Source organism: Chlamydomonas reinhardtii, chromosome 10 (assembly GCF_000002595.2).
Source record: "Chlamydomonas reinhardtii strain CC-503 cw92 mt+ chromosome 10, whole genome shotgun sequence".
Taxonomy (NCBI): Eukaryota; Viridiplantae; Chlorophyta; class Chlorophyceae; order Chlamydomonadales; family Chlamydomonadaceae; genus Chlamydomonas; species Chlamydomonas reinhardtii.
Window position 1 is genome coordinate 1,371,115 of NC_057013.1, and position 14,131 is coordinate 1,385,245.

Below are 14,131 nucleotides of genomic sequence, written 5' to 3' on the forward strand. Positions count from 1 at the left end.
TTTGCACTGGCTTTCTCCCTGGAAACAGATCCAACCCCATACGATTTGTGGAGGGTAGGTCAGGTTGTTTGTCTTTTCCGGTGGTATCCCAGAGTCAATATCAAGTGTCAAAGATGGCGCATTTTTGGACGGTGGCCTGACCGGAGTGAACCCGGGTTGCCCAGGCCGCCCAAACCCTCCCCAGGCCACCCCAGGCCGCCCCAGGCCAACCCCAAACACCTGATACCGCCCCAGGCTGGCCCAGAACACCCCAGGCAGGCTGCCCCAGGCCGCCGGTAAGAGTGTGGGCCCCGGCCGCCCCAGACTGCCACTGACCACCAAAGGCCAGCCACCCCAGGGCCACCCCAGGCCGCCTCAGGCTGCCCCAGCTATGCAGCAATTGATGCACTATGTGCACGTGAGCCTTCAGGCTGCGGGGTGCCAGGTGTCGACCAGCCGGCGCGTGCGAGAAACACCAACGTGCACGCGGGGCCAGCAGAAGTCGGTGTCACAAGCTGTGACACCGACTTGGACGAGCCCTCGCCCCGAAGTTTGGGATTTCAATGCAAGCCGACATATCGTATGTGTTTCTTACACTGTGCGCGCCAGAAGTGCCCGATTCGAGCGTCTGGTGAATGGGACCGGATCGGCCTGCGACTCGCCCTCGCAGTCCTCGGCGTCATTATGTATTTATATGCAATTGCGCCGCGTATTATTGTATCTGGTACAGCATCGCTGATAGCTCAGTGCAGGAATGTCGAGGACGCCCATTTCTTGAAATCGGGTCGCATAGCATAGCCGAGTATTTATTTTGATACGAGTCTGCTCCCGATATTCACAATATGCATTTACCTACTACTACGCCGCTCCTGAGACACGCAGCTTCCGTGTTCGTTCCTCGCGAGCCAGGCAGTGCGTGGTCATATGTCTGTGGCTGATCTGCTTCTGTTTTAGTAGTCGGCAGAAGCCCAGAAGTCTGGAGTCCCACGTGATCGGTACATCGAACTGTCTTTTCGCTGCGTCAACTTTAAAAGTTGAATGTGGCACGCCTCCGGATTGCGCGACAACGACGACCTGAGCGTCAATTGCTATGTGGTATTGGTCCTCACAGGCTGAGCGTGCAGTCGTGACAAGCCACTTTTGCTGGCTAAGTGTTGGACGGGTTCAGACGGGTTGCAGGCTGTGCGGCCGCCCGTCTTGGCCCCTGCGCCCGGGTTGCCTGCATCTGTCCCTGCTGATATGTTGCATGCGTTCTCGGTAGACGATGGTCAGTAGAGTCGTTGTCGGCACGTCCTTTTACTTTTGTCAGGTCTGATTAGGAAGTTCTGGGCTGTCAAAGTTGGGGAGTCGGTCCGCCGGGCTTGGGGTTTCGGCTGCTGGCGAATTTCGATCAGCATCCCACAAGCAGAATTAGGGGCCATACGCAGCATCATGTGGCCCAAACATGCACGTCATGCCGTAACAAGCAATAATAAAGCGAGGGAGGGCTAATTTGCGCGTCAGGGCGCGTCCTGACAGGGACATGTCGGCACATGTCCCCACATTCGACACATGCGCATTGACAAGGCGGGGCTCTAAAGCGTTGGTGCGAAGTTTCCGAGAAAGGGCTTCGTTAGACTGCAGAATCCGCGACCACCACATCCTTTACCCCCGCAAAACTTTCGGCCGGGCTGGGGACGTTAGCAACGGGACCGGCAAGTTTTTTTAACGCACTGATAGCCGCTTCCGTCACAAACCATGCTCTGCACGACACCACTGCGTTTCTTCACGGCACAGTACGACACGGCGGAGTTCCCCTGCGCCCGGCCTAAAGTTGCAGAAATCTTAAAGTTGCCATCCGCTAGTCTCCCTGAATGGCCGCCCTGCCAGGTACGTAAACAAGGAGGTGGCTGCCTTAGGGAGGCAGGAAAAGGGCTGAGCCCTCCCCTCCCGGGTCGTTATCAACCCAGCCACCTTGACGCGGGCGCCTACTAAGCACACGCCTCTATGTTGGGGGCCTTTGGCATCCCCGCAAATCCGGACGTGGCCGGTTGGGTGGGGTGCACAGTCCGTGCTAACCCGCAGCTAACAAACTAGTCACGTCACTCGCCGCCAATCGACACGTGCACCCTCAGCCCCACGCCCTGCTAGCGCCGTTCAGGCTCTCAGCCCGGCCCCGCCGCCGCCGCCGGCCATGGCGGCCGCTGCAGCTTGGTCGGCCGCTCGAAGCCCATCAGCTTCAGCAGGAGGAGCACACGGATCACGTTGGCGGCAAAGACGTCGCGGTTCTGGGGATGGGGAACGGGGAGGAGAAGAGAGCGCCATGAGCTGTCCCAACCGTCAACTTGTCAATCAATCCGTCCCCAGTGCCCAGCCGTCTCCCCACATGCACGGTCCTCACCCAGGTCGTCAAGCAGTCGTTGCAGACTTTGACCGACCAGGGCCGCTGCCCCTCCTTCAGCCCCCCAAGCCGCTTGATGGCCATCTCCTGACACCCGCAGTTGTATCAGGTCTGCATGGTCGGGAGGGTGGGAGGGAGGGGGGCCACACAAGGGCTTCCGCTAAAGCCAGGCATAAACCCAGCGGCCCACCCACCCACCAGCAATTGCAATCCCACTCAACCCACCCACCTTGGAGGTCTTGTATTCATCGATGATGAACACATGCTTGGCGTAGCGCTCACGGAGCAGCTTGATGAGCCGCCCCGTCGGCGCCCGCCCGCCCCTGACGGAGATGGGGGAGCCGCCCTTCCCTCCCTGGAAGGCCCACGAACCCCACCCCACCACCACCTCCTCCTTGGGCCTGCCGCCCGTGAGCTGCTTGGCGACGCGGTGGAGCGCGCGGTCGCGCTGGATGAACGCAGCCCAGCGCTTTCGGCGGAAGGCGGAGAAGTACGTAAAAAAAACCGACGCAGGGTAGGTATGTTGTTCCGGGTCCACCGCAGCCACCCTACACCTCCCCACGCCTCCCTTCGCATATTGCAGGGTACTCCGTGGGGCTACTCCCACCCTCACAAGGCGCTGTGAGGACCCCACACCTCTACACCGCAACTTGGGTGACGCCGGGCATCTCTGGACAATGCAAATGACAAATTGCACGCACAGTGCCAAATGAGCGCAATGCCGTACACCCATACATACGCGTACTGCTCCCGGGCCCGGCTCGAAACAGCACCCCCAATAGCTGGAACACCGATACCAGCCGTCCTTAAATACCGAGCCCAGAGCAAGTGGCAGGAACACATAGTCCCCACATCAATACACTGCTGCTGTTGCAGTCTGTGGCCCTCAGCAGATTAAGCACGCGCAATATCCGCACACGGTAGCCGTAGACCCTGGCGGAGGTCTACAGCATCATTGAAACCCAACTATAGCGCTGACCGACGGCGCAGCCTCCAGTTTCCACGCATCATGGACATGACTAAAATTGCATGAATGTAAACACGGGTTGCAAACGTCCCAAAACGTCGCACACACGGCATGGCCTGCTCATTGTTGCACTCGTATCAGCGTGACAACGCAAGCCCACAATTCATTCACACAGCAGTCACGAACGCGCGCCCTACTGCAGCACAGCAGTCCAGCACGTGCACTAACCGGGATGAGGCGGCTCCCACGCCTCAAATTCGAACCCGTGACTACTCGATTGGCTTAGCGCAATGAAGCGCCCAGATTAACATACATGATGCCACATCCATACATCGCGCCCCACATCATCACCTGACCCCCTGCTGCTGCTGGTCACGAAAATAAACGAAGTTGCTTCGACGCCCTGCGCCGCGCAAAATCAGGTAGGTAATGGTTGCATTCTGCTCCTGCGCGGCGGTGTGCCGAAGTTGTGGCCTGTTGTGGCATACCACACCTATGATACTCTCGTTTATTGCGTCCTGACGACATAGGCTGCATGACCCGGCCGGAGGCAGGGGCCGGCACTGCTTTTGCATCAACGACCCCACTCAGCAGCCCTCGCGCTGGCACTGGAATATCTCCACAGGTGAGGTGATGCCCTTCAGAGCCACCTTGCCCAGGCTCACGCCCACAAGCTGGCTGCTGCCCGGCAGCGGCACCGCCGTCATGCCCGCTTCGCACGCCGCCCACACGGCGCCGCTGCAAAGCACCTGGCCCGGGCTGGCGGTGCCAGCGATGCGGGCCGCCCTGTTCATGACGCGGCCACGGTAAGACAGCCGGCCCGACGACTCCGTGAGGCTGTAGGTCACCGGGCCCACGTCCAGGCCAACCTGGATGGGGGGCAGCCATTCATATGAAGAACGGAGTGATTAAATCACAAGTTTGGGGGTGCGCGAAGGCAGAGGCGGTGGTGGGTGAGGGTGAGGGTGGGTTCAGGGAGCACGGCGAGCGAGCGGGCGAGTGGGATGTCACCAACAGGACGAAGGTTCCAAATGCGGAGCGCGTCGCATGTAGCAATCAAGCAACAGACATCAGATGGGCCGTTATGACCGGCATCCTAAGAAGGCAGCAGGCGCACGCACCTTGACTCGTAGGCCCCGCTCCAAGCTCCGCCACCTAGCCTGCATCCCCGCTATCACCGGCTGAGCTTGCTGTCCCGCAGGCGTTGAACAGCCAGGCGCATGTGCCAGGGAAGAAGGCAGCGGCGACAGGGCGGCCGTGATGCTGCGTCCGCCGCCAGAGACGGCGCGCGGCTTGGCAGGCGCGGCGGCCACTGCCGATACGGCGGGTGCGGGGCCCGCAGTCAGCACCTGCGGGGGCGCGCCACATAAGGTGACACTGTTGAGTAGTTTGCGCGCTAATCGGTTGTTGTTCTGGTCCCCAGTGCCGTTAGCAATGGGCGCCACGTACGGCTGTGCAGCCTCAGCTCACTCAAGCATTGGGATACTCGTGGATACTGCACCCATGTGTGCAGGTGCAGGACGTGGCGTGCAAACGCGCATGGCAGCCGCCCCCTGCCGCCTTACCTCCTCGCACATCTCATGCGCGAGCAGCTCCTCCTCCCACACCTGCAAGCCGTCACGCACACGGGCATCAGCAACAAGGACCTCGCATAATGCAGGGGTCAGCCCCTGAGTCTCCATGTCTGTGTGCCCGAGCTGAACACGTCTCCCCGTCTCGCTAGGTAGGACGGTACCTTGTGCCGAGCCCGTTCCACTGCGCCCTCCACACCGGCTGCGTAAGCGACAGCCCTCCCGCCACGAGGCCTCACCACGCAGCTCACCTGCCCTCACCATCACTGGGGTCAACCGCACGCACCGCAGCCGGCCTCGCACATTACACATTCACCGATGACCGCACCACCACCCACTCACCAGCTCTCGCAGCGCCTCCACCGTGTCGAGCGCCCACTCCACAGCCGCCAGCGGGGACCCGAACGCCGCCAGCACCAGCCCATCGCCGCCCTCCACCAAATAACCACCGCTGCGGCCGCGGAAGTCCAAGGCGGCGCCGTGCTCAGTGGTCTCCTCCGCACCCATCAGCAGCCCGCATGCCAGGCGCTGGAACTGGTCCAGGGCCCGGCTGGCGGGACCGGGTAGCTCCGTCAGCAGAGTGGAGGCGCCCACGACTTTCTGCAGGGTTTGCAAATAAGGCGCCAAGACTGTAAGCCACTCGCCGCAAGTACCGGTAGGCGGTAGTATGCAGGCAGAAATCCTCCCCGAAAGGGCCCAAAGCAATCCGACACGTAGAGTCAATGTACTTGACTGATGCCCGCGCCATGCGCCCTGCGCCGTCCGCTACCCCGTCTTCCCTCATACACGCACCATGAATGCGATGGTGACGCTGCCAGTGGGCGCCGCCAGACTGCCCAGCTGCACTTGCCGCAAGGTGCGCAGCGGCGGCGTGTGCGCCAGCCGGCACAGCAGCGAGGCCGGCACCGCCACGAAGAGCGGGACATCGCCAGAACCGGCCGCGCCCGTTGTCACGGTCCCGGCGGTGTCCGGCGGCAAGCTAGGCCTAGCTGCTACCAGCTTCTTGCCGCCGCGCGACGCAGGTGCTGGACCCGCATCCTGGACGGTCGACTTGGCCATGCGCATGAATTGAACGTGCGACACGTCCAGAACCAACCCCACTTGCCCCTCCGTCATCCTTTCAAAATTGCCCTTTCCGGCACCGTTCGTTTCCGAGGCGGCCCCGGTCGGGCTCTGGCCGCTTGCAGCAGCTGCATAGCCCTGCGCTTCATCCTCGAGCACACAGTGCCCCGCGTAGATCACCACCGCATCAGCCTTGGCGGCTGCAGCGCTGTTGCCGGTGTTGCGCAGGCGCGTGAATGCCTGGGCCGAGAGCACCACAAGACCCCCGTTCGCGGCGTCGCTCACTGCGCGGCAAAACCCCAAAGCAGTTGTGTTACGCTCCCCATTCGCCTAATGAGCATTCGAGCAACAAGGTCCACGCGTGTCAGCGTGAGCACGCGGTGCGCTTACCGAGCTTGGCAGTTTCAGCGAGGGTACCCGAGTAGTGGTACGTCGAGTTGACGCGGTTGAAGGTCAGAATGCAGGCGCTTGGCGCCAAGCTGGTGTGGATACCTGCAGCATGCCGAAGACAACAACGCCAAGCTTAGCTGGCTCCGCCGCAAAGCGCATGCTAGCTAGTCAATAGCATCGGTGCGGTCTGCACGTCGACCACCGCACCGCAAAGCTGCATGTCGCTTGCACAGCAACACACAGCAGTACCTCACCCATGCGCACACGAAGTCCTCGGTATGCCACGACATTGCTGCCGAGCGTTCCGGTGCCCGCACCGCCTCCGCTGAGGAATCCCATGGCCAGCTGCGTGGAGCAAACAAGCAAGCGCACATGAAGTGAAGGTGTTATGCCAGCTGTCTACTCGAGTACAAGTGGCTCTTCCGCGTTCGCGTTGATGCTTGCGTCAAGACAGGCGCACCACCACGTTAGAAGGCCTGCATGTTGCGGTTGGCATACAATCTTACCTGCGCGGCGCTCGACAGGCGCCTTTTGCCGCGGCGGGAGGCAGCTGCGGCCATCGCCGTTCCGGAGGCGACTGGGAAAGCCGCCGCCAGCGCCTGCCCCCAGGTAGTCGACGTGCTAGGCGTGCTGTCAGCCTCAAGTCTGCAGCTTTGCTCCCCTGCGGTGGCCCCTGGGGCTGTGTGGCCACTGCCGCCGCCAGGCCAAGGCGACGGCGGGCGCGGTGCTGACGGCGGCTGCATATGTGCTGCTGAGGACGGACGCGACGGCGACGCCAGTACCCGCCGCAGCTGCTGGAGCGGCTGCTGCTGTAGCGATGGCGCATTGTCGCCGGCCGCAGCCCCGAAGCTGTTGGGTGCCGCTGGGTACCCAGTGAACCCGCCGCCGCCGGCGCGCAGCAGTCCGCCGGCGGCGAAACCCGTTCCCTTGAGGCTATGGGGCCTGCTGGCAGCAGGCATGCTTTGGGCCAAAATACCAGCGCCTGCGTAGCTTTGCCCGCCGCCCGGTTGTGAGCTCGGCCCAGGCACATCATCCACCACGGTTGGCTGGCCGTACAAGGGTGTGACGCCAGGCTGGCTGACGCTCAGGCCCGTGCCAGCAAATGTAGCGCGCACCATAATGGTCGTGGTAGACCCCGTCGGCAGGCCCGACATTGAGTCGGCTCCCGCTCGCGGCGTGCCCACATCCATGGCTGCAGAGGCCTGCAGCATTGTGATCTGCCTGCTGCTAGCCCGCGCCACGACCAGGGCGGCGTCCATGACAGCGTCGCTGCCGCTGGCGGACAGCCCGCTCGCCCCTGCCGCGCCCCCGTCACCGGTGTTGCAGGAAGAGGCCCTCGCCGCCGTGTTCACAGTCTCCACCAGCGGCGTGTTCGAAAGGCTCCAGCGGGCCCGGGCGCTCCGTGCTGCTGCCACCGGAGCCCATTCGGCCGCAGCGGCGGCGGCCGTCGGGTCTAGTTGCATCAGCGCCAGAGACGGCGCTGCCTGCGCCGACGACACCTCTGCGACAGGCTCGTCTAGGCCTAGGTTCCGTCGCGAGCGCGTGGTCGTGGAGAGCACTGACGCGGGGAGGGGCAGGGGCTCCCGCTCGATGTTCGGGGGCAGGTCCAGGGACCTGAGCATCCACCGTGGTCCCTGGGAGCGGCCCCCAGCGAGTTGCCCGGCCAGCGGCGGAAGTATGCCCGAGTCCGCAGCTAGGAGTCCGTTTTCGGACTGCTTGGGCGTCTCATTGCCCTGGGCTAGCGCCATCGTTGCGGCCATGGAGGCGCCGGTGAGCAGCTCCAACGCATCTCCTCCCCTCGCCTCCACCGCCACCACCGCGCCGTCCGGGTGCTGCAACAGCTCCTGCGGCCAGTCCTGGTGCAGCAGCGCCAGCTGGCAGGCGGTGGCGAAGGCCAGTGCGCTGGCGGGACAGGGGAAGGCGATGATGAACGAGTCGCCCTCTGCATATTGGTTTGGGGCACACGGTGGCATGAGTAGCGAGGTTGAGAGGTAGCGGCGTATCATGTGGTATAACAGCGGCGTACCGACCAACACGTACCAGTCGCGCTCTCGTAGCCGTCATGCGCCGGAATGAGCTTGCGAAAGGTGGCGTGGTGCATCTTCAGCGCCGCGTCCATGGTGGTCACGCTCAGCTCCTCCCACAGCCGCGTGCTGTTCTGAATATCTGTGATTGTTTGCACCACGGAGGTCAGGAAGTTTGAGTCGTGCCGATGCATGGGGCTCCATCCACACTCTCTAGTATAACTCACCACCCTGCTGGCTACCCGCTTACCGCTGATGAGCAGGGTGGTGTCAACGCCCGCACGTGGAGCCCGCACGCGCCCCAAGAGGTCTCGGTTGCGGCGCCGCAGCCGCAGCGCAACAAAAACGAGCGTCAGCACCGACAGCAGTACGGCTGTGATCAGGCCCACAAGCAGGCCAGCCAGCGCACCGTGGCCGATGAGCTCGCCGCCTGTGGGGCAAAGAAAAGCAAGGGGACAGAGGCTCGCCACCGTGCATGCAAAGCATACAAGCAAGCAGCGCGCCGCCTGTGTTTTGCAGGCACGTGCCCGCAGGCATAGCCGTGCCGTGCCACGCAGCCGGCCATTTGGGGCACTGCTCACACGGCAACAGGCCCGTCTGCCTCTGCACACCCTACTGCTGCACTCCAAAAATATCCCTACCGCGTCCCATCACACACCTTGCCCACCAGCGGACCCGTGTGCAGTTGCTACTGGTGGCGTCCACACCGGGGCGTTCACCGCATCCTCATAGGTGGAACGAAGCAGGTCCGCGCCAAAAGCCTGCTCCATCATGTCTGTGGGCGCGGGCGCACACCGCGGCACATATAGCCGAAGCCGGCATTGGCAAATGAAGGCGTCTTACTCAAGCCACTGTCACTGCAGCTAGCAGGCAGGCGGCGCAAACCCTTTTAATGCCAATGCAGATATTTCCAAAACGTGCCGTCAACGCGAAGCACGTGACGTGCAGCAGCACGTACCCATGATGCGCATGACCTCCGCCGTGGCGTTCGCCACCGCCTGCTCGCCGGCGGGCGGCTCCAACACGTACGCGGCCTGCGAGAGCGCCCACTTGGCAAAGTTGACCAGGATGGGCGAGGTGACGTCGCCGGCGGCGTTGGGCGAGTGCGTGCCGTGCAGCAGGACCGCCATGTAGGACTGCGAGGATGGGCGGGCGCGCAATGCAAACAGCCGGGTGCAGCAGGTTCAGGCAGCGGAAAGTCAAGCCAGCAGCAGCATGCAAGCACACGTACGGCGGTGCCCACAGGGCGCAGCAACCACCCAACCAACCCGCCCGGGCACCATGTACGACTCGGAACAACCGACGCCAGGGCGCCTGCTACGCACCCTCCCGTGAACACACGGCACCCGGCGCCCCGGCCAGGCCCGCACCTGCATGGTGTCGTTGCCGAGGCCCAGCGACAGGTAGGGCTGCACGTCGAACGGCCGCCGCAGCAGCTCCCACCACCGGGCGCGCATGTAGCTGTGCGGGTTGCCGGTGATGCCGGTGCTCTCGTTGGCCAGCGGGAAGCCCACGCGGCGCCGCGCGGCCGCCATCACACCGCCGCGCAGGATGGCCACACGAGCGACCAGCGTGTCCACTGCCTCGCCAAGCGCCTCGAAGCGACGCGCTGGTGACGTGGTGTCGCCCACTACAAGGTGAGCGTTGCAAAGGCGACGCTGGTGTGTTACGCACGTGTGTTAGGGTACAACATCGGCCGTACAACATGGATGGGCTACTCCGGAAACCCCTAAGCTGCCCATCCCCTCCCCCAGCAAAGCCGCATCGTCCAGGATGTGCCCTCACCTGTCGACGCCTGGTACCGCACGAAGTGCTGGACCATCACCGAATACGGCGCGCGGTTGAGCAGCGCCCAGCTCACAGCCGCATCCGCGGCCGGGCCCTGGCCCGGGCCTGCCCGGACTGCCTTTGCCTCCGCGGCCTCAAATGCCTTGGCCTCCGAGGGGTCGCATAGCACCTGCTGGTCTGTACCCGAGCCCCCACTCGCCACAGTCAGGGCAGCGGCGGCAGTGCTGGCACTTGCACCATCCGCGCCAGCGCTTCCGCCACCTCCGGGGTGGGTCGGCCCCGGCATGTACAGCAGGTCGTGGTTGGCGCTGACGCCGCACAGCTCCCAGTCGCACGTCACCAGCTGGCCCGACGTGCTGCTGCCGGCCCGCCGGTCCATCACCGTGCGGCTGCCGGGCAGCGAAGCCACAAGCAGCTGCGCCGCCGGGGGCCGCAGCGCCGCCACCCGCAGCCTCAACACCGACACGTCCCACTCAAACGTGATCATGCAATCCCCCGACAGGAAGTGGCTGCTTATGTCGGTGCACTCGCGGTGCTCGCGCACACCCGGCTCCGGCGCGTTGTATGCCAGCATGCGCCGCAGCAGCCCCGTGGCGTGAACCCAGCCCGTGCTATTGGCCATGGGTGTCGCTGCCGGCGGCGGTTCTGCGAGGTCGTACAGGTACCCCTGTTCCGTGCCCTGAGTCTGCAGGATGCTTGCTGCCAGTGCCGCCCACACGTCACCCAGGCGCCCGCAGTCCGGGTGTGTGGTAATGCACAGCCCGTACTTGGGCAGGCTGCTGCTACTGCCCCCACTGCTGCTGCTGCGGCTGCTGTTGGCCAGGCGGTGCGCCTCCAGCAGCGCTATGAGCTGCTCCCAGTCGTCCGGCGGCGCGGCGCTGGGGACGTAGCCGCCGGCAGCCAGCGCCGCCAGCGCTTCGGCCCGGTAGTACATTGCTAGGTAGGTGCGTGGGTGCAGCAGCCCGCGCGGCTCCGTGTCGTTCACGCACACGTTCTCCGCCAGACTCGCGACGTAACCCGGCGCCAGCTGCTGGAAGGTGCCTGTCTTGGCGCGCATCCACGCATTGGACAGCGGCACTCCCGAGATGTCCGCCGAAATAATGGAGTAGCGGTCCTCGTTCATGACCCTGCATGGTTGCCGGGAGCACGTGGTTGGCTTGTGGTTGGGTTGCCGTTGCAACGGTCTACAGGCCGGCCGGCCGCCCCCGAGGCACCGATAGACATGTCCGTGGAATAGATGAAAGTGACTAGACAAGCAGTATGGTGGTCGGCAATCGGTGGTCGGCAATAGAGGGGGTTCAGCACCGCCCGAGCCACTACTCACAAGTAGTCCTTGAAGGACCCGGCCGATGAGAAGGTGGCGAGCGCGGGCAAACCATCTGGCCTGTCGAACTGTTGTGTGGCGTAGGCAAGGCGACGGCAGGGCATGAGGAGGAAAGCGTCTCGCCCCGGGCACGCACGACGTCACTGCTGGCAGAGGCTACACAACAACAGCACCACCATCTGCTGCCGTCTGAGCCCAGTTTGCGCGACTGCACGCGCTGGCAAGATCCACATTCCACGTGCGCATGGCGCCAGGAGCTATCACCCTCCACCCTAAGCGAGTCCCCCAGCTAGCTGACGCGGTTGCCGTACGTTGCTACCCAACATAAATACGCTCCCGCCCGTCGTCTGCCTGCGCCGCTCACCACCGCTCCCTCCGCAATGCCGGCTGTTGCGGGGTCCCCCTGTAGCTCCTGCAGGTCGATCCAGCCCAGCCTGCCCACGCACGAGTGAGGGCATACAATACAGCAGACAGCAGCAGACAAGAGAACACGGTAGTTGGCTTGAGTGGCGACCATGAAGCTAATGGGTGTTGCTGCCAAACTGGCTGTCACGCGCTCGCAGATGACAGGGTAGGACGCTTCTAGCATGACGGTTCCAGTGAGCACAATTCGGGGGAGACATCCTTGCTAATGTTATCACTATGTGATGGCCCCAAACTCCTGTCCTCACCCGTTGAACCACGCAGGGAACCGCAGCCATGTGACAGTGAAGTATTCGGTATTGTCCTGCAGTATGCAGTAAAAAAGAGAAGATAAGCTGAACCGAAGAGATACATAGCACAAGCCAATGCACGCCAAACGTTGTCACACACCACGCGCATCATGGGCGCCGTCATCCGCACACCTTCGACCGGAGACTGCTGAGAAGGAGGGTGGGAGGGATGTCTGGGCGAGCCATCCAGGGCATCGGGGTCGGAGACGCATCCAGCCGGCGCGGGCATCCAGCATAGCCCGGCCACATAACCTGCCTACCTGGGGGCGACCCGACCGGGGTATGCGACAGTGCCCGCCCGGCCATCCAACAGTTCCGGGCCGACCCGACCCAGCCATCCACGCATGGGTCGCCGGCTCATCCCGCATCCCTGGGCCAACCCCAGCACAGACATCCAGCAGACGCGAGCCAACCCATGCACACATCAGGTTTCCTGACTTGGAGAGCTGTTTGGAGAAAAGCTAAACCCATAGGAAGAAAAGCTCCTCCCTCTGGGCGGGGAACATGCTGGGGGTGTGCCGGTCGACACGGCCTGACATGGCGAACCCACCAAACCTCTTTTCGTCTTAATTTGTTTCATAATCATATAAGCGTGTAGGTTGTTCTTTCTTAAGCTGCTGTTTGTCCGCTGAAAGCTGCAGCCACACAGCAAATCAACAAATAACTGTCGTCTTTCTAGCACGAATTCCTGGTTCCACGGGCATGGGATATAAACAACAACAGGAGTAGTCAAGCCCGTTCTTTGAGGCGCCCAGAAGCGGCCAGCGAGCCAGACGAACCACTGGTTCGCTTCGGCCATCTCGGGTGCCCCGGCCCCTTCTCGTCACAGTCTATGCCCACACCAATGAACACAACCTATTACATTTGCACAATTCATCGGGGTAAACTAGTGCGAACGCTGGACGTCTTCCGCAGAGACATCGTTTCGGGGTTTAGCGTTTAGCTATAAACGGCCGCTATAGCGTGAACATAGCTCATTATAGTATTGATACTAAGGCGTAGCGAAGTTGTTCAATTCTGAGGGCATGACATGGGAAGCACAAAAACACGCTGTTCAAAGCGGCCTACCCCTGCAATACCCATGGCATACCCCCACGCTCCTCCCTGGTCCGCGGCGCAGTCATAACAGCACGCCGCGTGTTACGTGCAGAGCCATTCAACAGTGCTGGGGTGACCCCGACCCAGCCATCCAGCAGTTCCCGCCGGGCCATCCAGCATTCCCGGGTCGGCCCGACCGGGCCATCCAACAGTCCCCGCCGAGCCATCCGGTTGTCCCGCCCAGGCATCCAGCAGTGCTGGGCCGGCCCGCTCGGGAACTGCAACAGTGCTTGGAAACGGGTAGTCCCAACCACGCAAAAACAGCCAATCCCCGAAATTCCCACCCTCCTGCTGAGAGTGCGTGCTCACACGAACCATACCGGCACCGCCCCTACGAGCTGCTCGCGACAAGTGTCATCCTGTCTGTTTGGCGTACACATGCCAAAGGCCGAAACATCGGTCGGCGTCTATACCGCGCCAGCGCCCCAACCTCAAACGTTGTGCGGGGCACACCCCACGTGGCTGGCAAGCAACCAACTTGTCACACTGACGCTGTCGGCAGCCTCTAGTATGGGCATATTAGCGCACCTGGGTACATGCCGAACTCGCTAAAAGTGATGCTGTGGCAGCCAGCGACAAGTTGCCTGCACTCGCGCTGCGTGACCATCGCCAGTTAAAAGCATTTCGCCGCTCAGCATTTTACTTCAGTATACGATATGTCACACTAGCAGCTGCAACTATGCTCACCTGCATTCTGACGCCAGCTCATACGCGCAAGCAGCGCCAAATACTCCGGAAGGGCTCGTCGCGTTCTGCTGCTGCAACTTCCGACTCTGAGACTCCGCGACACAAATGCTTATGGTTATGACAGTCAGGTATCTTGCAAGTTGTGTCA

At 62.6% G+C, this 14,131-nt stretch overlaps 2 protein-coding genes across 2 annotated transcripts; both read right to left on the reverse strand.

Moving 5' to 3' along the window:
* Window positions 1-1,570: 1,570 nt before the first annotated feature.
* On the reverse strand, window positions 1,571-2,606 carry CHLRE_10g427896v5 (uncharacterized protein). Its single transcript, XM_001702492.2, has 3 exons — window positions 2,589-2,606; window positions 2,360-2,470; window positions 1,571-2,246 (listed from the first exon to the last, which is right to left on the reverse strand). Exons 2-3 carry the CDS (start codon window positions 2,441-2,443, stop codon window positions 2,124-2,126), a joined length of 207 nt encoding a protein of 68 aa, XP_001702544.2. The 5' UTR covers window positions 2,444-2,470; window positions 2,589-2,606; the 3' UTR covers window positions 1,571-2,123.
* A 210-nt stretch (window positions 2,607-2,816) lies between these two features.
* Window positions 2,817-13,216, reverse strand: CHLRE_10g427900v5 (uncharacterized protein). Its single transcript, XM_043066584.1, has 18 exons — window positions 12,749-13,216; window positions 12,157-12,212; window positions 11,850-11,919; window positions 11,486-11,553; window positions 10,159-11,288; window positions 9,744-10,003; window positions 9,332-9,509; window positions 9,032-9,148; window positions 8,624-8,803; window positions 8,390-8,515; window positions 6,856-8,291; window positions 6,604-6,694; window positions 6,350-6,451; window positions 5,690-6,243; window positions 5,240-5,497; window positions 4,892-4,933; window positions 4,448-4,675; window positions 2,817-4,195 (listed from the first exon to the last, which is right to left on the reverse strand). The coding sequence occupies exons 1-18, from the start codon at window positions 12,776-12,778 to the stop codon at window positions 3,914-3,916; spliced, it is 5,208 nt and encodes a 1,735-aa protein (XP_042919981.1). The 5' UTR covers window positions 12,779-13,216; the 3' UTR covers window positions 2,817-3,913.
* Window positions 13,217-14,131: the final 915 nt, after the last annotated feature.

Coding starts and splice junctions, on each gene's coding strand:
- CHLRE_10g427900v5 (XM_043066584.1), bottom strand. CDS start 12,778: ATGAAACAAATTAAGACGAAAAGAGGTTTG. Junction 4,934..5,239: donor TGGAGGCGCTGCGAGAGCTG/GTGAGTGGGTGG, acceptor GACGGCTTGCAG/GTGTGGGAGGAGGAGCTGCT. Junction 4,196..4,447: donor AGCGGGGCCTACGAGTCAAG/GTGCGTGCGCCT, acceptor CCCCCCATCCAG/GTTGGCCTGGACGTGGGCCC.
- CHLRE_10g427896v5 (XM_001702492.2), bottom strand. CDS start 2,443: ATGGCCATCAAGCGGCTTGGGGGGCTGAAGGAGGGGCAGCGGCCCTGG. Junction 2,247..2,359: donor ACGACTGCTTGACGACCTGG/GTGAGGACCGTG, acceptor CCCCATCCCCAG/AACCGCGACGTCTTTGCCGC.